A 20,771-nucleotide genomic window follows, 5' to 3' on the forward strand; every position below is an offset into this window, starting at 1 on the left:
CAGCCCCCACCGTGAAGGGCTGGCCCCACGACATGTCCGTGCAGGGAGGGGGACCTTGGGGTCTCCCACCCCCAGCTCGTCACCAGCTGCCAGAACCGTGTCCCCCTTCGGAGGGACATCGAGGCACCGCGGACCCTGCCTGAGCAGTCAGAGCCAAGAGGAATGTGTTTGAACACCTCTGGCTCCTTTTTATTCTTCCACTTTGTTGCTGTTTAAAGTCTTCTGCGTTCAGGTGAGGAACGGGCTTGGGGACAGGCTGAGAATCAGCCCACAGGGGCCCCAGCGGCTCCCTCCCTCTTCGGGACCCCCCTCCTGCCATGTTCAGGTGGCCCCGTCCATGGACGCAGGGCCAGAGGCCCTCCCGCGGGCTGCTGGCGGGGCGGGCCTCCCTCTCCAGCGAGGACTAAGGAGAAGCGAGGGGGAGCAGTCGGTCTCTGAGTTTCTCCAGAAGCAGCAGGGCTTTCACAGCCAGCATCCTGCAGTCCTCGTCCGCGTCCCGGTCAGCCACATCTGCCAAAGACGAAAATAGAGCAGGACATCGGCGGCGCCCACAGCCGGGCAGGCCAGCCCTCGTTTCCTCTTAGGGAGTCATCCCATACAAGCCCCCACAGGGCCTGGTGGGGCCTGGCCGTGTGCGGGGGCAGCACCCCACTCTCCCTGGGGCTGGGCGCCCAGCCAGTGGCCGGCGACAGGGAGGCAGCGGGATGGAGCGGACACCACCGTCTCCGTGGGGAGGCCACCGGTCCCGGGAAGCGGGACGCCACACGCCTGTGGCACGGGGCCCGAGGACCCGGAGCCGACCGGACACACGCGTGATCGGACAAAGCCCAAGGGTGCTCTGCAAACTAACTGACGCGACAAGAGGGGCCCCGCCTGAACCCCGGGCCCCCGAGCGTGGCGCCACGTCAGAGTGTCTACTCCCGGCCTGGAGCCCCGGGTGGACACCGGTGAGTGGGCAACACAGGTGCCTACGGGCAGGAGGTCACGTGTGCTCCAACAGACTTTTCAAAGAGAACACTGTGGCGAGGGGTGGGGGGGGAGGGTGCAGGGAGGAAAGCTTATCCAAGTTAGTTGGCGAGTCTGGTGAGGTAACGTGCCTCCTGCATGGCTCTTGTGACCTTACAGAAGATACGGAATTTTCCAGAATAAACACACCGTCTCCCACATTGGGACACCTTCTCTTGGGTCCTCCTGCAGGACCTCCCCAAAGTGACTCAACAGCAGCCGAGTCCCCACCCCCCCACCAGGGACCATTTCGTGCACAGACGGGGGGGATGTGACGGTCCTGGGGCCTCTGCGCCGCCCCGTGCCCCGATGGCCACTGCACCAGCCTCCAACCACCCGCCTCGCCCATGCAGCTGGGGCCTGGCACTCACCCACCAGCCAGGATCGGGTTTCCAGCAGCTCGTCTGGCAGGTCTGCCAGCAGTCGCTCGGCCGGAACACTGAGGAGGACGGAGGAGACCGAGGACAGCAGGCCCCGGCGCACGTAGCTGCCAAGCCAGGCCGGGACTCTGAGCGCCGACGGAGCCCAGGCCAGGGAGACCCCGCTTCTCCACGGTACAGCAGACCCACGGGCAAGCAACGCACGCTCCAGCCACCCTGCCCCTTTGTGCTTGGGAAGCACCAGGCCGCCCGCCTCTCAGCCACGCCCACGGGAGTCGCCCCCCACACCTCCTGCTGTCCTGGGAGCCCCGCCTCCACGTCCACGTGGGACCACTTTCCTCAGCCACACGGCCACTCACGCGTCACTGTGGAAGCGAAGGGTCCACACGAACTCCAGCAGGGCCTTGCCCATGGTCACAGCCACCTGAAACAGCAGAGGCCAGTGGGCAGGGGTCCCAACAACCCAGCCCCAGGGCCAAGGGGAGGCCCACCGGGAGGACAGCCACCGGCTCCGCCTCCCACTCACCGTAGTGTTCACAGCCAGGTACATCAGGGCCCCCAAGGTGTGGGCCAATCTCCCGAGAACCAGCTGGTCTTCTCCCAAAAGGTCGAAGGTCACCAGCGGTCTACAAGAGCATCAGGTTGCAGGACGCGTGGTTGGGGCTCATTCTCCAACCCCTGGGCCACAAGGGACAGCCAGCGCCCTGGAGGCGCCCCCTCACCGCCCGTCCCCGTGTGGCTCCCACAGCCATGAGGAGAAGGCGTCGGACAGACACACAGCGCGTGGAGCATCAAGGCTCCACGGCGAGGCTCCGGCCCCACCCACCGGGAACCCGCCAGCAACCCGCCATCCGTGACGGACACCGCAGATCCTGACGCCCTCGCTTTGCCATTTAAGCTACGAAGGACCGAAAGCCAGGTGGTGACCTTGCTGCTGCCCAAACCCCACCACAGACCCCATCCTGGGAAGCCTCTGGTACTCGAGGGCGTCCAGGCCTCCTGCTCACCTGTCAAAGTGCTGAATGAGTGGGAAGAAGAAGTAGCCAGCCACCGAGCTGAACTGGTTGGCGCCAGCGTCCCGTCCCCGCCTGGCAGAGCCCTGCAAACGTGGTGCGCACAGGTGCCGCGTCCCTTCACTGTCCTGTACGCACCCCCGTCACAGCCCCGGCCCACGTGGACACGGCACATACAGGCCGTTTCTTGCTGACGCAGAATTCCGGGGCTTTTTTCGCACCCGCATATTAAAGCCACGCGGCTCTGATGCCCTAAGGCACGTGTCCCGACATGCAATTTGTACCCACCGCCCTCCCTCCACACAACAGCAGCGTCGGTGCCGCCCCGTCCCCCACCAGGACCTGAGTCCGGGCCGGCTGACCTGCGAGAACCGCCGGGTCTTGTTTCTGATCCGCTCCTCCACGACCGCGCGCCAGGCGGGAGCCACGGCACTGCCAGGCGGGGGGGCAGGGCCCTGGGGGTCGCACTGGGGGGCCTTGGGCCGGCGGCCAGGCCGAGACAGCTCCTGGGCGGCCAGAGTCAGGACCTAGAGGAGCGGGAGACCCAGGGCAGCGGTCCTTGTTCTAGGGAGGAGTGGCATCTTCTCAAACCCGAGGTAAACCGAGTGCCCGTCGGCGCCATCAGCCGTCACAGGCTGCGCCGGGGAACATTCTAGGGACCGCACAGAAAGTCAGTTCCGGCTACCCCAGGATCGCTTCACTTTGTGGGGGACAGAAGGGAAAGGCGGCCCCGCTCCTGTGCCCGGAGCTCCTGCGGTTCCAGAGCCTCGCCAACCTGCTGCCCAGCCGCCTGCACACAGGTGGGCCCCGGAACAGGCCTGCGCCGTCACATGCCTGGAGCCCTGGAACAGGCGGGGCCGCGGACAGCAGCCTGGTGGCTGCAGGCGCCCGGCCGGGCAGTGCGTGCTAAGGGCTGTTCCTCTGAGGGTGGCACAGGACACTGAACCGTCAACGTACCAGATGCCCCTGAACCGCAAGCACGGAGGTGGTGACTGTTCAGCGCCATCTCATGAGACACACAGCGTCACGCTTGCCGTCTTGACAGCCGTGCGCGCGCAGCTCAGCGGCAGCGGGCGCGTGCACATCGTATGGCCGTCGCCACCATCGTTCCAAGACTCCGTCTTCCCAGACGCAGCCCTTTCCCCTGCGACGTGCCCTCCCCGCCATCTACTTCAGTCTCTCTGATTCTGACGGCCCAGGGACCTCACGCAAGTGGAATCCTACAGGGTCCTCTGGTTCATCCACGTTGTGGCAGGTTACCACGTCCCTCCTCTGCGAGGCCCAAGTAACATCCCGACGTGTGCACAGACCACATTTTGTTTGTCTTAAGATGGGGAACTGTACCGCGTGGGAATTCTGTCTCAATAAAGCTTCTGTCTCAGATGAAGGACACAGCCCCTTCTGAATCCTGTGCGCTGCCCAGAAAACACCAGGCAGCTGCCAGTCCCAGCCCCTGGGTCCGGCCACGGGGGACTTGGGGAGGCCTCTGGTCCTGACCGTGGAGCTTTCGGCAGGGCACTCTGCCAGGCCTGGCCCTCGTGAGGGCAGCTTGGGCGTGACAGGTGGGACGGAGGGCCCCGGGGCACTTACATCCAGAATGTCCATGCGCTGTCGGAGGCTGAAGTTGAGGGCGTAGAATTGCGAGGTCAGATACTCTGCTACCTGAGCCAGGCACACGAGAGGCCGCTGTGGACGCCACCCGGAGGCAGGGCCCCAACGCAGACACTGACTGGGCGGCGGGACGGGGACTCACCGGGGCCGGGTCTGTGACCACGACGGCCACAAGGGCTCTCTGGCGCAGCCCCTCAAAGCCCTCCACGCTCGTCTTCTCCTCCAGGTGCAGCAGCACCTTGGCCAGCTCCACACTCACCTGTGCGCAGGGGTCGGCGTGCCTCAGGCCCCGTGGCCCTGGGCCCCCACAGCCCTCCACCTCCCCATCCCTGCCACGGGCCTCCTAGGCAGACACACACCCCTCCCCGACGTCCCTGCCCTACTCACCTCGCGTGCAGCAGCCGGGTTCCTGATGACCAATGCCTCGAGGGCCCGCAGGGCCGCCTCCCAGCGCTCCCAATCCTCGGACGAGGTCAGGGCTGCACAGAACGCACACAGGCCTGCACTGGTCCCCAGCCCTGACCTTGCAGAGGCAGAGCCGGCAGCCAGGGTCTGGACGCTGGGCAGAGGCAGCCGAGTCCCGGGACATGCAGGGTTCCCACGGCTCAGCCCCCGCCAGGGAAGAGACCCACCTTCCACGCAGTCCCGAACGTAGGTGGGCGCCTTGCTCCTCTTTAGCTCTTGGTCCCCCGACATGTCATAGGGGACAAGCTCATCGTCACTGGGGAAGCAACAGAGACCGGTGGGGCCTGCCCGTCACCCGGGAGCAGGCAATAGGCAGACAGGCCGTGCTCCTGAGTCCCGGGAATTCACCCCAAGTCCTTGCACCTCAGGAACAGCAGACTTTCCTATGGGAGGGCACTCGGAGAGAGGGCGGCCGCGGGGCCGACCCGTGGCCTCCAGACAGCGTGGGCCATCCACTCCCATGCTCATGCACGGCTCTGAGGCCAGCGCGGGACTGCTCCCCCCCCTGTAGTTTCTACCCAAGGCCTCCCCCTACCTGTCCAGGTCAGAGCCTGAGCCTTCCGGCAGGGCCTGGGGGATGCCACCGTCCACGCTCCCTCTGCCGGGGGTCTCTGCAGCCTCTGGAGTGACGACAGGGCTGTGGGGAGCAAAGAAGGAACCCGTCGGGGAGGCCCCACACAAGCTTCTGGCCCCGGAACCCACCTTCCCCAGGGAAATGCTCTCCCGGCCCCCACCCTGCGCTTCTCGGCTTCTGTCTCAGCAACGAGTCCAAGACGACGAGGTAAGGGAGCAGCAGGAACCGGGCCTGCCCAGCTTGGGGTGGAGACCGGGGGCAGGAAGCCCTCACCTCGCCTCCAAGGGGCTGTCGGCCGCAGGCCGGGGGGCTGCCAGGGCCAGCATCTCACGGCTCAGCTCGTCTTCCTCGTACTGCAACGCGCATGGGCTGGAGCCAGTCACGGGGAGCGCCCGCCACCACCCCCAACTTGCCCCACTTGCCAAGTGTCCACGTGGCAGTGGGCGGCGCTGGGTGCACGGGCTCAGGAGCCCGCCCTCCTGAGGGGTTGCTCTCCCCCCCACCCCCACCCAGGAGGACATCCCAGGGGCTCAGCAACGGAGGGGAGGGGACGCCAGAGAGATCGCTTCCAAACACCTCCGGAATCCACCCGGGGCATCTGTTCAGGCACCGCTGAGGGGTCAACACGCAGAAGGTTCGTGGGCCTGGACCCCAGAAGGCAAGGGGATACCAGGGAGGGAAACACAGGGCGCGGCCCTTGCTCACCTGGAACTTCAGGGGTGGCCCCTCAGGGTGGAGCCGGGCGCTGGCCACCTCGGCCACGATCATGCCCAGACGGCGCACAATGGGCAGGCTGCTGTCCAGGCGACTCTTCACCCCCGCCATCAGGCTAGTCAGCAGCTCTGGAAGCACCAAGCCCACACTGAGCACTGGGGGGCCAGTAGGGACGGGCGGGGACAGGAGGGGACAGGAGGGGACAGCTCTGCACAGTGAGCACGGGGGGCTGGCGGGGACGGGCAGGGATGGGGTGGGGACAGTGTCCGCGTGGCCCACTCACCGTCTCGGCTGTCCTGGAGCTCCGCCTCCCCCAGGAGCGCCAAGCAGATGAGGACGGCCTTGCTAATGTAGCACTGCTGCGCCAGAGGCGCGTGGCGGACGGCACTGCAGCTGCCCCACGTCTCCAGGAGCCCCTTCAGTGCCTGGCGGGTGGCGCGGCCCGGTTACACAGCCGCACCGGCCTCCCCACCACAGCATGGGAACGCACAGGCCTTGGTGCCCCCGTGCTTGCCAGCGTCCTCTGTTCCAGGCGGGAACGTTCTCCCTCTCCCACCAGAAGGTGGTCCCAGAACACCCGAGACAGAGGACCAGACCGCGCTTACCTGTACGAGGAGCGGGCGCCGTTGGCTGTCCGTGGCCAGGTACCCCAGCAGGCTCTGCAGCATGGGCGTCTGTGACAGAAGCCAGGCATCCTGTCACTGTCTGTCGGCAGACGCCAGCTGCCCACCTGCTGGGCTAAGACCCGTCTGCCCAGGCTCCCAGAGCACAAACGGCTCTGGGCTGAGGGTCCGCGGAGTTTCCCGGACAACCGAGCTCAGCTGCACCTGCTACGGTCACTTCTCCTGTACCCCCAGGGTGGCCCTCGGCCCACGCCCTCACCGAGTACTGGTACTGTAGGAACAGAAGTTTCCGGGTCATCACGAACTGGGCCTTCTTATTTTTCATCACCAGGTTCCCCAGCAGCCGTGAGAGGACTTCAGGCCTGTGAGGCACAGTCGGGGGGAGAGGGAAAAGCATGAACCCCAGATCTCAACAGGTCCGAGCTGCACCCCTCCCCAGCTCTGCGCTAACCACTGGGAGCCCGGGGCCTGCGCTTAAGCTCGGACTCCGTCCTGATTCGCTCTCCTCCCGGTAACGTGGAAACCTGGGACAGCCCAGCGCCTCCGTGCAAGAGGATGTCCTTTCCCCGCTCTGCCCAAGAGGAGCAGGGGTGGCCAGGCTTATCTGGGAAGGGCCAGAGAACAAAAGCTCTATGTTTACGGCCCATCGGTCTCCGCAGAACTCCTGCAGCCAGAAGCAGCCAGGGGCGTGTGCGTGAGCGAGCGCGGCTGTGGACCCACAAAACGGTTGTGAAAACGCACAGTGGGCTGAGTTTGGCCCAAAGTCCGCAGTTTGCAGACGACTGGTGTAGAGTGGGATCCCTGCTCCCCTCCGTGGGTGAGAGCCCAGCAAACCCTCCAGCCAGTGTGGAAAGACGGGAGGATACAGCCCTTCCTCCCTCGGCCCTTTCACGTTCTACGCAAAGTCGTAAAGATGAAAAGAAAAAGAAAAAAGAACGGCAGCAGGAACCAAAAAAACAGAAACAGAAGAGGCAAACCCACGCAAACCAACCCACAGCCTCAGGGCAGGAGCGTGACACAGCCCGGAAGACAGAGAAGCCATCGGCTCGCGGCCTGACGCGCTTACAGGGCGGTGTGGACCCCTTGTAAAAGCCACAAACCAAGGACGAGCTGGGAGGGACCAGAAGCGCATGGCAGGGGATGAATGCCTTCCTCACAAGATTTTGCAAATAAAGACTGAGCAGCCGGCAGCAGAGGGGGGTGAGACCTCAGACGGTTCAGAGAGAGAACACGGGTCCCTGGACGCACACACCCGCGCTCAGAACCAAAGACACAGCCGGCGGGACCCACCCTCACGCACTCGCGCCAGGGGACGCCGTCTGACGGCGGGCGCCATCGCACACGCACATGCCTGCGCGGCCCCGGGGGTGGGGAGTAGCGAAAGGGGTCTCCACGGCCACAGCCAGGGGAGGGGCTGGGCTGGTCCGCCACGGCCTCACCGCACAAACCAGAGGCTTGGGCGCCGCCGCCCGCCCTCCTGGCTCCTTACCCTGCGGCGACCTCCACCAGTCCCGTCAGCAGCGCCTCCACGGCCCGGTCGGGCACACGCTCCACCAGGCGCCAGCAGACCCGCTGCCAGAGGCAGCTGCCCTGGGTGAGCGTCGTCAGCCGCGGCACCAGCACGCCCAGCATCTCCTCTGAGGGAAGCACACGGGGGCCCCTGAGCCCGGGGCCGGGGGGCCGGGCGATGGACATCAGCCCGCCCGGGGCCAGGCCCAGGCGAGGGAACTCCGCTGTCTTCCCCCTCCCGGGAGGGCCGACGGGAAGCGGGGGGAGACGCCCAGACAGCGCTGCGGACCCCCCGGGACAGGAAACACTCACTCTGCCTCCCGCGGACACAGGCTTTCCCGAGCACCTGCGACAGGAAGGAGACGGAGCAGTCCCAGCCACCTGCGGCAAGAGGGAAAGCGGGATGTTCAAGAAGGGCGATGGTTAGGGCCACGGGACAACACCTGCCCAGGCGGGGACAGACCTCGTTTCCAGACAGGCGTCTGTGCGCTGTAAAAGCACCGTTTTTCTCGATCTGATTCCAACTGGAACCTCAACAGCTGGAAGCCAACAGTAATTGCAAAAAGCCTCACACGCTCTTGCTCACCTAATCGCCACAATGACCCCACAGAGCGGGGACCGGTGTGGTGGCGCGGGGAGGGGGAGGCACCAAAGGCCACGTGAGGCGGGTGGGCGGGAGGAAACAGGACTCGGGGACAAGGGGAGGATGGCGCCCCAGCCCCGCCGGAAGTGGCCACCCTGAGACGGTCACGACGCGCTCAGACGCAAATGCGGTCTCTGCCACCTGAAGGGAGCGGCTGAGACCCTAAAAGGCGAACTGGACGCAGCCACCCAGCCGAGAAGCGGACGTGGCCCGCAGTCGCTCTGGACACGTTCAGGACACGCTGGCGACTCCCCCCAGCACAGAGCAGGGACGGCCTGGCAGGGGCCCCAATGGAACCCGTGGGCTCCCTCCCGATCTACAGTGGCGGAGGCTCCCTTGTGGGGCGGGCACAGGGACCACGTGAGCACACGCGTGAAGGGCCTCTAGTGGCGCCCGAGCATGGCACCCACTCCACGGCCTTGGCCGGTGGGATGCTGGACGTGCAGGGGTGAGACCCTGAGCTGCCCCATGGCGGGAGAGCAGAGGGTGGTGTGGACACCAGGGCCCGTGGAGAGCAGCCCCATCCGGACGGCTCCACTGGCAGGCCAACCAGGAGCTAAAGGATTCAAGGTCAGCTGCAGCTCCGAGGTCAACAGCCAAGAATGGGTGAAGCTCAGGGTACAGGTCGCTACCTCCCCACACAGGAGGCAACATCTGACCTGCCAACGGCATCACCCCGAGAATCCCGAGTCCCCAGAGGCCGTGAGAAGCCGGGGGGGGGGGCGGTGGGGAGGGAAGGGACGGTGCCCAGAGAAGCCGGCCGGAAGGACAGCGCGGGGGGGCCCGCACCTCGGAGGGAGTCCACCACCGCCTGCAGCACCCGCATCATCTCCTCGCCGAGCAGAGGGAAGTAATTCTGGGGGAGGAACGCGTCCAGGTTCTCCCGCTGCAGACGGTTGCCCAGGCGGTCGGGCAAGCCCACCACCTCGGCGAGGAGCGTCTCCTGGAGCAGCGGGGACGCCGGCTCCGTCACCTGGCGACACTGGCCCTCCATCACAGCGGCCATCCTGCCCGCGCGCAGGAACCTGGCCAGGAGCTGCGCCACCTTCGTCCGACGGAAGCTCGGGCTGCAGCAAGAGCAGGTGTGACGGGCGGGCGGAGCGGCGAGCCCCCCACCCTCGGCGCCCCCCGCCCGGAGGGGGAGCCACAGCCGTCACTACACCAGTAGTCCCGTGGCGTCATCAGCGCTTAAAAAAACGAGCATTTAAATCCCGCCGCTGGGGCGCCTGGGTGGCTCTTGGTTTCCGTTCAGGTCACGATCCCAGGGTTTGTGGGATCGAGCCTCGCGTCAGGCTCCGTGCTGACAGCCTGGGGCCCGCTTGGGATTCTCTCTCTCTCTGCCCCTCCCCTGCTCATGCTCTCTTTCTCTCAAGCTAAATAAACATTAAAAGAAAACAAAAGGTCTATATCCCACTGCCAGATAGCCAGCCAGTGGTGCGGCGTGAGCGCCCCGCCGGGCCCCATGGAGTCACCGACGCCACCTCCTCTCCCGCTCCGCGCCACAGGGCGCTTGCCGCTTATCTCCGGAACCGCTCAAACCCAGCTTCGCCACCGCACGAAGGCCGCGTCCCCACAGGCCCGTCCCGTGCTCGGACACCTGAGTCTGGGAACCGCCTTGAGCAAGTCTCCCCCCCCCCCCCCACGGAGTTTGCCGGAGCACCCGGGGGCCTCACTGCAGAGCTGACAGCCACGAGTGAGGCCAAGGGCCCGCGGACGCTGGCGAGGCCACCGGGATGGGGACGCTCCTGCCCCCTCCCTTCACCAACACGGCGGGACCTACTAGTGCAAGAGCCTCTTCGTCGCAAGGGAGGTTAACAACCGGCTTTCGGTGTCCAGGTGCCCTGCTCCTCCCGGACCTTTCAGGACACCAAATTCTCACAGAACCTGCTGGTTCGCAACCCTTCCGGCCATGCCCCTGCCTCAGACGTTACAAGTGCCCCGGAATCGGGCCCCCCCCCGCCCCACTCACCCGGCGGCACCCTCGACGGACTCCATCAGCACCAGGAAGGCCTGGTCGGCCGGGCCCTCCAGGAAGAAGCTGGCCCACAGCTCCTCCACCTGGCCGTCGGGCAGAAGCCCCAGCCAGCCTGGGCTCAGCCTGCCCACTAGACACCTGAGGAGGGCGGAAAAGTGCACCCTGGCGAACTCCTCCCGCTCCCCGGGAAGGGCTGGGTTCTCCGCTCCGCTGAGATACCGCCTCAGGGACCCCAAGGTGGAGAGGACGCGGCCGCCATCCTCGCAAGAGGAAAGGGTGTGAATCGCTTCCCGCACGGTCAGCCGGACTGCAGAGAGCGCTGGGTCCATCCTGGGGCGCAGAGAAGCACATGAGAAGGCCGAGGAGCCCCTGGCATCTGCGCCAGTCACATCTCAGACCCTCTGGCCCCTCTCGTTAAGCTTCTGGGGACCCCATCTCTCCTCACCCCTGCTGTCACCCAGCAGTATCCTCCCCTCCGGCATCCGTCACCGTCACCATTCCTACCAAGAGTCTGGTTCATAGCTGGGGCCTCCATGATGCCCTCGACAGTAGGGTCACTGTGCCCCAGGGCCACAAGTGGGGGTGCTGTTGGCATCTCCTGAGCGGATGGCAGAGGCCGGGGATGCTGGTTACACAGCCCACGTGTGCAGGACAGCACCCACCACAGAGGGTGATCCAAACCCAAATGCTAACAGTGCTGAGCTTGAGACCCCGGGGCTAGCTGCGTTGCAGCATTTCTAACTGCCTGACCGTCCGTCTAACAGACTGTCCGTCTGCCAAACCCCCTTCTTTCCCAGAAACCATCCCATCTGTAGGTAGTATTTCGGGTCAGGCGCCCCTGCAGCATTGAGTGCCGTTACGCAGGCACCTGTCCATCACCAGTGACCCAGCCCTAGATAAGCCTGCCTCAGGGGACCAAGGAGGGTCCCCAACAGCCTAGGGCCTCCTCACCCAGCCGGGTCTAAGCGGGCTCCGGTGGCCAGCTAACACGCCAGCGACCCGCCAGTACCACACCCCCCTTCACAGCTGTGCCGGGAGCCCACGTCACGGCGCCCAAGTCACGGCGCGGCGGGCAGGGGTCCCCGAATGGGGCGGGGGGCGAGTCTCGGGGAGCGCATAGGTCTCCGGGGCGGGAGGGGATCTCGGGGTGGGCGAGGGTCTTAAGGGCAGACAGGCTGTCGGGGCGCGCACGGGCCTGGGGACGGACGGGGGGTCTCAGGGTGGGCCCGGGTCTCGGGGAGCGCACGGGTCTCCGGGCGGGAGGGTGTCTCGGGGAAGCGCGCACCCGCTCGATCTCGGAGTCTCCAGGGTGTGCTCAAGGCCCGCCCCGCCGCTGCCGCCCCGCGCCGATTCGCCACGGTCGCCGAGGCCCAGTTCCGCAAGCGGTTCGCGGACTGGAGACTGAGAGCGCGGAGCACGAGCTCCCCGCGCGCTGGCAGAGCTGCTGCTGAATTTTTCGAGCCTGCGAGGCCGCTCCCGCGGGCCGATCGCGACGAATCCGCCGCGAGGCTGGGGAAGCCGGAAGAAGCGTGGGCGAGCGGCCGCTTCTGCGCCTGCGCCGGGCGGGGCGGGGCCGTGGTGGGCGGGGGCGAGCGCGCGCGCCTCCGCAGACACCCGCTGAGCGCCGAGCGCGCTCCCGGCCAACTCCGGGTCCCTGAGCCGCGGCCGCCGGCTGAAAGCAGCGAGGGCTCGAGTGGTTTCGGGTCCCGATGGGCGGCCCAACAGGGGTGGGCGCCGCACGGTTCCGCGCGGGGGCCGCCAGCCGCAGGTGGCCCTGTAAATTGGCCGAAAGCCACTTCCTCGGTGGTCACGCTCCAAGGGCGGCTCTCCGTCCTGACGAACGGGCGGTGGGCAGTGCCGTGGGCGATCTGGAAAGACCTCACAGGGGAGGCGCCGCTTCAGCCTCGACTGCCCTTGCGAGGGAGCCCGGGAAGGGTGTATTCATTCAGCATGCACAAATTAAATGCCTACTGCGTACAGCAAGCACTCTTCCAGGACAGAGAATGAAGAAAATAAAGTGCCCGCTCACAAATCAGGGGCACAAGCTGGGGCGCCTGGGTGGCTCCGTCGGTGGAGCGTCGACTTGGGCTCAGGGCATGATCTCCCGGTCCGTGAGTTCGAGCCCCGCGTCCGGCTTGCTGCTGTCAGCCTGTCAATGCAAAGCCCGCTTTTGGATCCTCTGTCCTCTCTCTGCCCCCACCCTGAGCGCGCTCTCTCTCTCTCTCCCTCAAAAATAAATAAACTTTTTTTTTTTAAGTTAAAAAAAATCGGGAGCCCAGTGAGATACAGGAGCGATAATGTCCGTCGGCAAAGAGAGATAAGAAAGTTTAAGCAGGCCGAGAAGGAGTCTCCTTTTGGAAGGTTCGCCCTGGGTGCAGGCAGGAGAACGGCCGGTAGGGGGCAGCGGTGGTCGCAGGGTCGCAGGTGCGAGGCTCGTGCTGCGCAGGTATGGGCCTGGCGGTGAGGACGGCTGGCCTGGGATGCTTCCGCAGGAGCGGAGCCGATGGAGGGGGTGTGGGCTGTGACAGGTGCGAGGAGTCCAGGACGAGGTCTTCCTGGGACTCGGGGAATTCCTCCCAGTCCGCTTCTGGATTAGAGCCTCACTCTCGGGTTCCTACAGCAACTTCGTTCAACTTCCATCCCCGTGTTTTCCCCAAGCCTATGAGGCCCATAGGTGCGCAGAAGGTAAACTTAAGCCTATGTGTATTTGAAAAATGCCTTTGGGCCAGTTCACATTTGAGCGAGATGAAATTTTTTTTTTAATTTTTTAACATTTATTTTTGAGAGAGAGAGAAAAAGAGCGAGTGGGGGAAGGGCAGAGAGAGAGGGAGACCCAGAATCCGAAGCAGGCTGCAGGCTCCGAGCCGTCAGCACAGAGCCAGATGCGGGGCTCAAAGCCACAAACCACCAGATCATGACCTGAGCCGAAGTCAGACGCTTCGCCGACGCAGCCACCCAGGCGCCCCATGAGCGAGATGAACAATTTTAAATGAAACTAATTTGGGGGCGCCTGGGTGGCTCCATGGGTGAAGCGTCCGACCTCGGCTCAGATCATGATCTCATGCTTGGTGACATGGGGCTCTCTGCTGTCAGTGCTTGAGACCCTCGGTCTCCCTCTCTCTCTGCCCCTTCCCCACTCAGACTTTCTGTCAAAAATAGATAAACACTGAAAATAACTTTTACTCAGAAATGCTAAGGTGTGCTCGTGTACCTTTGCCAGCCAGCATTCAGTTCTCGGAGGAAGGGCTCAGTCTTTCCCACGTGACCAGGTGTTTCCTCTGCGGACACTTTCAGCATCTTCTGCATCCTCCGTGGGGTCCTGACCCTGGAGGAGAGACCTGGCCCCCTCTGGCGTGTGGCCTTGGGGATGGTGGATGCTTTTGGCTGTGACACCTTCCTGGATTATCTCCCCCGCTTCCTTGAGTCCCACTCTCTACACTCGTGTTTTATCGGGTTGACCTCAAAGGCTGTTTTTTTTCCCTTTTCTTCCCCATCTCTTCATCTTTTTGCCCTACTTTCTGGGCAATCACTCAAACCTTGTCTTTCAGCTTTGCGGATTTACTTACTTATTTGGAAAATCCTAGTTTTCATTTCCAAGAGCAACTTCTTCCTCTTGATTATTCCTTTTCTCATAAGATCCATTTTTTTTTTTTTTTTTTTTTTTTTGGCCTTGCAGACACGAAGCTTTTCTTCCCTCTCCCGCGATAGTGATTAAGATGTTTTTGAGCTTTTCCTTGGCTCTTGGCATTGTTCCGCCCGGGCAGATTTCTGTCAGCAGCTCCGTGTCCAGTGACCCTTAGCTGAGCCGTCACATGAAACATGAGACAGTGAAGGGCGGAAAGCTCTGTGTGTGGACGAGGGGAATTTGTTTTGATAGATGGGGGAAGGGAGGTGCTTTTTGTTGGTAAATGCAAGTTCCCCCAGGCCCGAGAAAGCTCCCGCCCTTTTGTCGCTGGATTCTACTCCTGAGACCAATATTGCCCTGTGTGTTGATTAACTAGAGTGAAATAAAAACTTAAAAAAAATCTAAGAGAATTTTTTTCAAATAGCTCCCATCCTCCCCCTACCTACCTGGGGGCAGGTGCCTGGCTTTGGTTGCTGCTTTCTGGAAGCTAGCGGAACCTCAGAGTTCCACAAGCCAATATGTAGACATTTATTTCAATTACTCGCTTTCAGCATTAGCCTTAAAATAAGTGAATTTTGTGTATAATTTCCATTAAAATTATTTTTTTTAATTTTTTTTAACGTTTTATTTATTTTTGAGACAGGGAGAGACAGAGCATGAACAGGGGAGGGTCAGAGAGAGGAAGACACAGAATCTGAAACAGGCTCCAGGCTCTGAGCTGTCAGCACAGAGCCCGACGCGGGGCTCGAACCCACGGACCGCGAGATCGTGACCTGAGCCGATTGTTTTTTTTTTAACTGACGATGAAGGAGATTGAAAGTCACCTGCACGCACTTGCACGCCCGCACACGCTTGCACACTGCAGACTTGCACACCTACACGTGCTTACATGCCTGCACACAGCTGCATATCCAGTCTTTCCCCGGGCAATGCTGTCCCATCACAATAGGTTGTGAGCCCCATATGTAACGCTAAGTTTTCTGTTAGCTGTACTAAAACGGTAAAAAGGTCAGGTGAAGATCATTTTAGTTTTAACATACGTGTTGCATACACAATACGAATATATATATACATACGTCTTAAAGTGGGCTTCACACTCAACACGGGGCTTGAACTCATCACCCTGAGATCAAGAGTCGCGTGTTCTACTGACTGAGCCAGCCAAGTGCCCCAAGAACATATTTTGTTTAACCCAGTCGATCCAGAATATTACCACTTCGATGTCACATGTAACGTACGATGCTTAGTGAGATCTTTCACATTCTTTTTTCGTATGAAGTCCTGTAATCCAGTGTGGGTTTCATTACACCCGTGGTGCAGCGCAATTCCGACCAGTCACATGGCAGGAAAGGGGGGAGGGTTGCTCCGGGGTCAGACGGCTCGGCTCCAGAGAGCCACCTGACCACATCCCGCGGCAGAGCTGACGTGCAGAGGAGTCGCCAGCTACAGGAGGTCGAGCAGGCACTGGGGACCCGGCAGCTCTGTGTCCAGATTCACGCGAGTCTCTTCACTGAAGCCTGTGCCGTGTCCCAGCCTCCCCACCATCCCTGGACACCCCTTGCCTCTCAAACCTCCCTGTCACAAGCTGCATGGTGGTTCCCAAAAAGTAGATCCAAGTTCATGAATGCAAGCTTATTCAGAGAAAGAGTCTTGGTGGATATAATCAAGTTACAGACCTCAAGATCGTAATGGATTATGCAAGTGGGCCCGAATCCAGGGAGCAGTGTAACTTACAAGAGACAGAAGGACAGAGACACAGGGGAGAAGGCCGTGGGAAGGCAGAGGAAGAGAGTGGGGTGACGTGGCCACTAGGGGAGCCAGGGGCTGGACCAGGCAGGAGGGTCCTTCCCTGAAGCCTTGGGGAGGAAGGAGAAGGGCCCTGGGACGCTGGTCTCTAGAACTACAAGAGAATAAACTTCTGTTGTTTTAAGCTCCCCTGTGGCGGTCACTGGTTACACTAGCACAGCCATCGGCCTAAGTAAATGGGGCAGGTGGGGACCTCACCCCAGGGCCAGCTGTAGGGACCGAGATGCAGGGAGGAAGCAGGATAAAAGCATGGTCAGTTCAACACGCGGCTGTGCACAGACATGCATGGGTCCTCTGCCCCCCAGGTGCCCCTTCGATGGCAGCAAAATGACAAAGGTGAAGGAGCCCAGGGCCAGGAGAACACAAGGGACAGAGACAGCAGCAGGAGCAAGGATCCAACGTGGCCTGGGAGAGTGATAGGTGGAGGGTGGAGAAGGGGGAGCCCCAGAGGGCCAGAAGTGCGGCAGCGTCCTGGGCAGCAGCCTATGGCCAGTAACCAATGGAGGTCCAAGGTCAAGGTCCCCAAGGCTCCAGGGGGAGGACCCGTCCTGCCTCGTCCGGCCCCTGGCTCTCCTGGTGGCCACGTCACCCCAGTCTCTGCCTCCGTCTTCCCATGGCCTCCCCCCCCCCCGTGTATTCCCCTCTTCTGTCTCTTCTAAGGACACCCTAATTCAGCATGGGCCCATCGCCAGATCCTTAATGACACCCGCAAGGGTCTTTTTTCCGTACAGACTCCCATTCACAGGCACGAGGCAATTGACAGAGTTAGGACTCAGACCTACCATTTTGGGCACCACCATGCAGCCCACCACACAACCTACACCCCACAATAAGTTAAGACATCTCCCAACCCCGTCCTCTGCCTTATCCAGAGGAGAGAGATGGGCCTCATGGGACTAGCACGCTGGGCCCCACCGCAGACCTGGCCCCAGGGGCTCCCTGGCCCTGGCTGGACCCTGTCCTGTTTCCACTTCTCTTTGGTGGGAACACGAGTCCGTGCGTCCCTGCTAAAGCCATCACTTCCGTCTGCCTCTGAGCCAGCCAGGCCAGGGCTCTCACCCAGAAGAATTACTTTCCGGAGAAACTGTTTGCCTCTGTTTTTAAGCTTGTGTCCTTGGGACACGTGACCATGTCCCCAGAGCTCGCCGGCTGGCGGACAGATGCTTTGCATGAAGGTGGTGGAGGGAGGAAGCTCGCTCCCCTGGCACTCGAGCAGGGCTGTGGGTGGCGAAGGAGCACACAGCAGACGGCCTCGCCCTGTGCGCGTCCTCGGGATGGGTGGCCCGCGGACGACCCTGTCTGTCTTCCTTATTTTTGTGCCTGTGTATCTGCATGGGGTTCTGTCGCGGGAAGCCGGCCCTGCAGCTCAAAGAAAACCATTTTTCGAGAGGCTCCGCAGACTAGAAGAGCAGGTAAGGGTGCCCAGTTACGCAGGGCAGTTGATGGTATCCCAGAAACAGAGTGGGAAGTTGTCGGCGCTCTGGGGACCCAAACGTGGAGTCCTTGGTTCTTCCCTTCAGCCGATGCTATTGTCACCTGTGGTTGGAAAGCAGCACAGAAGGTTTCTTAGGCTCTGTTATGAAGATAAGCCAAGTGACCACGGGACTGGGTGGGCGTCGGGCTGGGAGGGGGCACGGGGAGCCCTGGGGAGTGCAGCTGGAGGGGCGCAGGGTCACGGGGGGGCAGGACCCTGAGGTTCACAGGGCCGGGGGATGTGGGGCGGAGGGGGCGTGGGAGCCCAAAGCCCTCGCCCCACCTAGTGCAGCCCGGGGCCCTCGGGTTGGTCACCCACGTCTCTGAGCTCGGCCGCCCCGGGGCCGCGGTAATCGGCCCACCCCTCAGCAGCGGCCTGGGGATCACATCAGTGTGGAGCACGGCCAGGGCTTGGTAGGCGCCCAGACGCATGAGCGGGAAGTCATGTGCCGCATCCTCCCCGGCCCTCGGCCCTTGTGATGGCTGTGTGTCCTCTCTCTAGTTTCGGAGGCTCCAAGAGGTGACCCTCACACACCTGCGGGGCCTTGCCAGCAACTACAACCTGTCCTACGACATTGACACTCGGTTCCAGAGCCTGGCCCTGGAGACCCAGGCCGTGGCCCTGGCCGTGAACCGGTCACAGGCCGCCGTGCAGGGCGACCTGAGCCGCCTCAAGAACTGGATGCAGAAGTCACAGCGCAGGAGCCGGAAGCTGGACTCCAGGCTGCTGGCCTTGGACTCCGTCCTGAGTGACAGGGACAGACAGCTGGCCCAGGCGGGGAAGGAGCGGGAGGCACAGGGGGATGGCCTCGCCAGCCTTGGCCTGGCCCTGCGGGCCCTACAGGACACGGTGGCCGGCCTCACGCACCTGGTGCAGAGCCAGGGCGCCAGGCTGGCTGCTCTCGAGGGACGGCTGCAGGTGGCCGGTCCTGGCGCCGTGGCCCCGGGGCCGACTCCGGCCCTGCCCCCGCCCCCGCCCCCGCCCCTGCCCCTGCCCCTGCCCCAGCTGGGGCTGCCAAGCCTAGGCTCCCCGAAGCTGCAGAGGGGCGGGCAGGCGCTCAGAGCTCCGCCTGAGCCCGGGGACCCACCTCAGGACTTTGCCGGCCGTCTCCAGGGGACGCGGGAGCCACAAGGCCCAGGCAGCCAGCGGACACGGCCGCCCGAGAGACCAGGAGAGAGTAAGTACCATGGCCCGCCCTTCCCCCGCTGGTGCCTCCTTGGGCCTCCGGTTCCCTCTGAACAGCCTTCTCCCCAGAGCTGTGCGGAGAGGACACTGGCCTCACAGTCGCACCTGCTGGCGAGAAGGAGGGGGCCGTGCAGGGGATGGTCTGTCTGCGGATCCCCCGCAGCCTGGGCATTAGGGACAGATGGGCACACAGGACTGGGGTGCTGCCCGGGGTAAACGCCCCTTCTTGAGTCCAGTGGGCCAGCGAGTTAGAGATGTAGGTCTGCAGCCTGCCAATCGGGACCTCGGAGCAGGTACAGCTGCCCCAGGCCCACCCCTGCCCCCCCACCCATGGTGGGCCTGCCCCCCCACCCATGGACCCTTGGTCAGGCAGACCTGAAGGGCAATGACCCCGAAGATGTTCAAGTCCTGATCCCCGGGCCCTGTGGATGCGTCACCTCACACAGCAAGGGGAACTTCCGTCTGCGATGACGCATCCTGAGATGGGAGGGGATCCGGGATTGTCCCTTCTAGGGGAGGCAGGAAGGTCAGGATCGGAGAAGGAGGCGTGACCCCAGGGGCAAAGTTTAGACGGATGTACAGGAGGGGCCGTGAGCCACGGAGTGGGGGCATCGCTAGACTGGAAGGGCAGCAAAGGAACCACGGCTGCCCACGCCGTGAGTTGAGTCCGGGGGAGAGACCCGTGTCTGGCTTTTGACCTCCAACCCGCAGACCCGGAAGACACTGAATTTGTGTGGTTTTGAGGCTCTAAGTTGTGGGGCTCCCTTACAGCAGCCCGGGGGGGCTCAGTTCTGCCCAGTGGTGTGACTGCCCCAGCTCCCGGTGTCCCCGGCTGTGAGACAGGCTGGTGGTTCGGCCGCAAGGACCAACAGGGCCGTGCACAGCCACCCTCGCAGTTACTGCTTGAGGCAGGTCGGCCACGGGGTCTGTGGCCTGTGCCCCACAGCAAGGGCAGTGCCCGCGGTCGTGGGCGCTTCTGCGGCCCCCTGGTGCCCGGGCTGACTCTCCCCTCTGTCCCCAGCCTGCAACGTGGGCCCCGTGCTCGTCTTCCCCAACGCCTCCACCCAGAACGTCGCCTTCCTGAGCCCCGGCTTCCCCGCAGGCCTGCGGGCCCTGTCTGTCTGCAGCTGGGTCCGCGTGGCCTCGGGCCACCTGGGCACCCTGCTCTCCTACGCCACCGAGGAGAATGACAACAAGCTCGTGCTGCACGGCAGGGACTCCCTGGTCCCTGGCTCTGTCCACTTCGTGATCGGAGACCCGGCCTTCAGGGAGCTGCCCCTGCAGCCACTGCTGGACGGCCGGTGGCACCACGTGTGTGTCATCTGGACGTCCACGCTGGGCAGGTACCGGCTCCACGTAGACCGCAGGCTAGTGGCCACCGGCTCCCGCTTCAGGGAGGGCTACGAGATCCCTCCAGGGGGGTCCCTTGTGCTGGGCCAGGAGCAAGACAGCGTGGGGGGTGGGTTCGACAGCTCCGAGGCCTTCGTGGGGAGCGTGGCGGGCCTGGCCATATGGGACCGGGCGCTGGTCCCCGGGGAGGTGGCAAGCCTCGCCACGGGGCGGGGGCTCCCTCCGGGCGCTATCCTCACGCTGGACGACGCCCACCGGGTGGGCGGATTCGTGCAGAGGGTGAACTGCAGCTGCCTGGCGCTCTGTCCCTGAGGCTTTGTTCTCGGGCTGGACGGGGACAGCCTGAGCAGCACCAGCCACCTGTCCCCCGGCCCCAGCACCCTCCCCCCCCGCAGAGGGCCCCCTCCCGGACTGGGGAGGGGACAGGGCAGCGTGGAGGGAGGGGGGGGCGGACCACCGGGCAGAGCGGGGCTCTGGGAGGATGGCAGGCAGGGACAGAATGGGCTGTGACACCATGCCAGCCGGGCCCCACCTGCCAGCAGGGAGCGCAGGACTCCAGAGGAGACTCTCTGGGCGGGGGCTGCCGGTGGAGAACCCCGTTTTCCTGGAAACAGTGTGGGTGCATTTGAACTACCGTGGGCCTCTCTAAGGCGGCTTATGAAAGAGTCCTTCTGGGCTGTCCTTGCTCCCGTGTCCCTCGTGGAGAGGACCAGGGATCCATTTCCTGCCCCAGGGCTCCACTGCCCTATGCCGGGGACCCTGGGGGTTCCCTTAAGGTGCTGTGGTGGCTGGAGAGGCTGCCAGACCCGTCGGGACGGG

The 20,771-nt window shown here is 63.5% G+C and overlaps 2 protein-coding genes across 2 annotated transcripts; one reads left to right on the top strand and one right to left on the bottom strand.

The window, feature by feature from the left end:
• Positions 1–163: 163 nt before the first annotated feature.
• Positions 164–12,027, bottom strand: TELO2 (telomere maintenance 2). The gene is made up of 21 exons (XM_042972448.1): positions 11,798–12,027; positions 10,507–10,842; positions 9,327–9,604; positions 8,207–8,275; positions 7,875–8,022; positions 6,645–6,747; positions 6,368–6,436; positions 6,046–6,187; positions 5,754–5,890; positions 5,322–5,401; positions 5,010–5,111; positions 4,642–4,730; positions 4,397–4,488; positions 4,152–4,268; positions 3,989–4,060; positions 2,761–2,925; positions 2,393–2,484; positions 1,912–2,011; positions 1,745–1,809; positions 1,377–1,492; positions 164–510 (listed from the first exon to the last, which is right to left on the bottom strand). The coding sequence occupies exons 2-21, from the start codon at positions 10,839–10,841 to the stop codon at positions 404–406; spliced, it is 2,478 nt and encodes an 825-aa protein (XP_042828382.1). The 5' UTR covers position 10,842; positions 11,798–12,027; the 3' UTR covers positions 164–403.
• A 3,754-nt stretch (positions 12,028–15,781) lies between these two features.
• PTX4 (pentraxin 4) lies at positions 15,782–20,312 on the top strand. The gene is made up of 3 exons (XM_042971761.1): positions 15,782–17,355; positions 17,919–18,594; positions 19,624–20,312. The coding sequence occupies exons 1-3, from the start codon at positions 17,104–17,106 to the stop codon at positions 20,262–20,264; spliced, it is 1,569 nt and encodes a 522-aa protein (XP_042827695.1). The 5' UTR covers positions 15,782–17,103; the 3' UTR covers positions 20,265–20,312.
• The last annotated feature ends 459 nt before the right edge of the window (positions 20,313–20,771 follow it).

Source organism: Panthera tigris, chromosome E3 (genome assembly GCF_018350195.1).
Source record: "Panthera tigris isolate Pti1 chromosome E3, P.tigris_Pti1_mat1.1, whole genome shotgun sequence".
Classification (NCBI taxonomy): domain Eukaryota; kingdom Metazoa; phylum Chordata; class Mammalia; order Carnivora; family Felidae; genus Panthera; species Panthera tigris.

Excerpts from the sequence above, each read along its gene's own strand:
- PTX4 (XM_042971761.1), top strand. The coding sequence starts at position 17,104 with ATGCTTTGCATGAAGGTGGTGGAGGGAGGAAGCTCGCTCCCCTGGCAC. Across the intron at positions 17,356-17,918 it reads TCCGCAGACTAGAAGAGCAG|TTTCGGAGGCTCCAAGAGGT; the intron begins GTAAGGGTGCCC and ends TCCTCTCTCTAG. Across the intron at positions 18,595-19,623 it reads GCCCGAGAGACCAGGAGAGA|CCTGCAACGTGGGCCCCGTG; the intron begins GTAAGTACCATG and ends CTCTGTCCCCAG.
- TELO2 (XM_042972448.1), bottom strand. The coding sequence starts at position 10,841 with ATGGACCCAGCGCTCTCTGCAGTCCGGCTGACCGTGCGGGAAGCGATT. Across the intron at positions 6,188-6,367 it reads GGCGCCCGCTCCTCGTACAG|GCACTGAAGGGGCTCCTGGA; the intron begins GTAAGCGCGGTC and ends GCCACCCGCCAG. Across the intron at positions 4,489-4,641 it reads CGTTCGGGACTGCGTGGAAG|CCCTGACCTCGTCCGAGGAT; the intron begins GTGGGTCTCTTC and ends CGTTCTGTGCAG.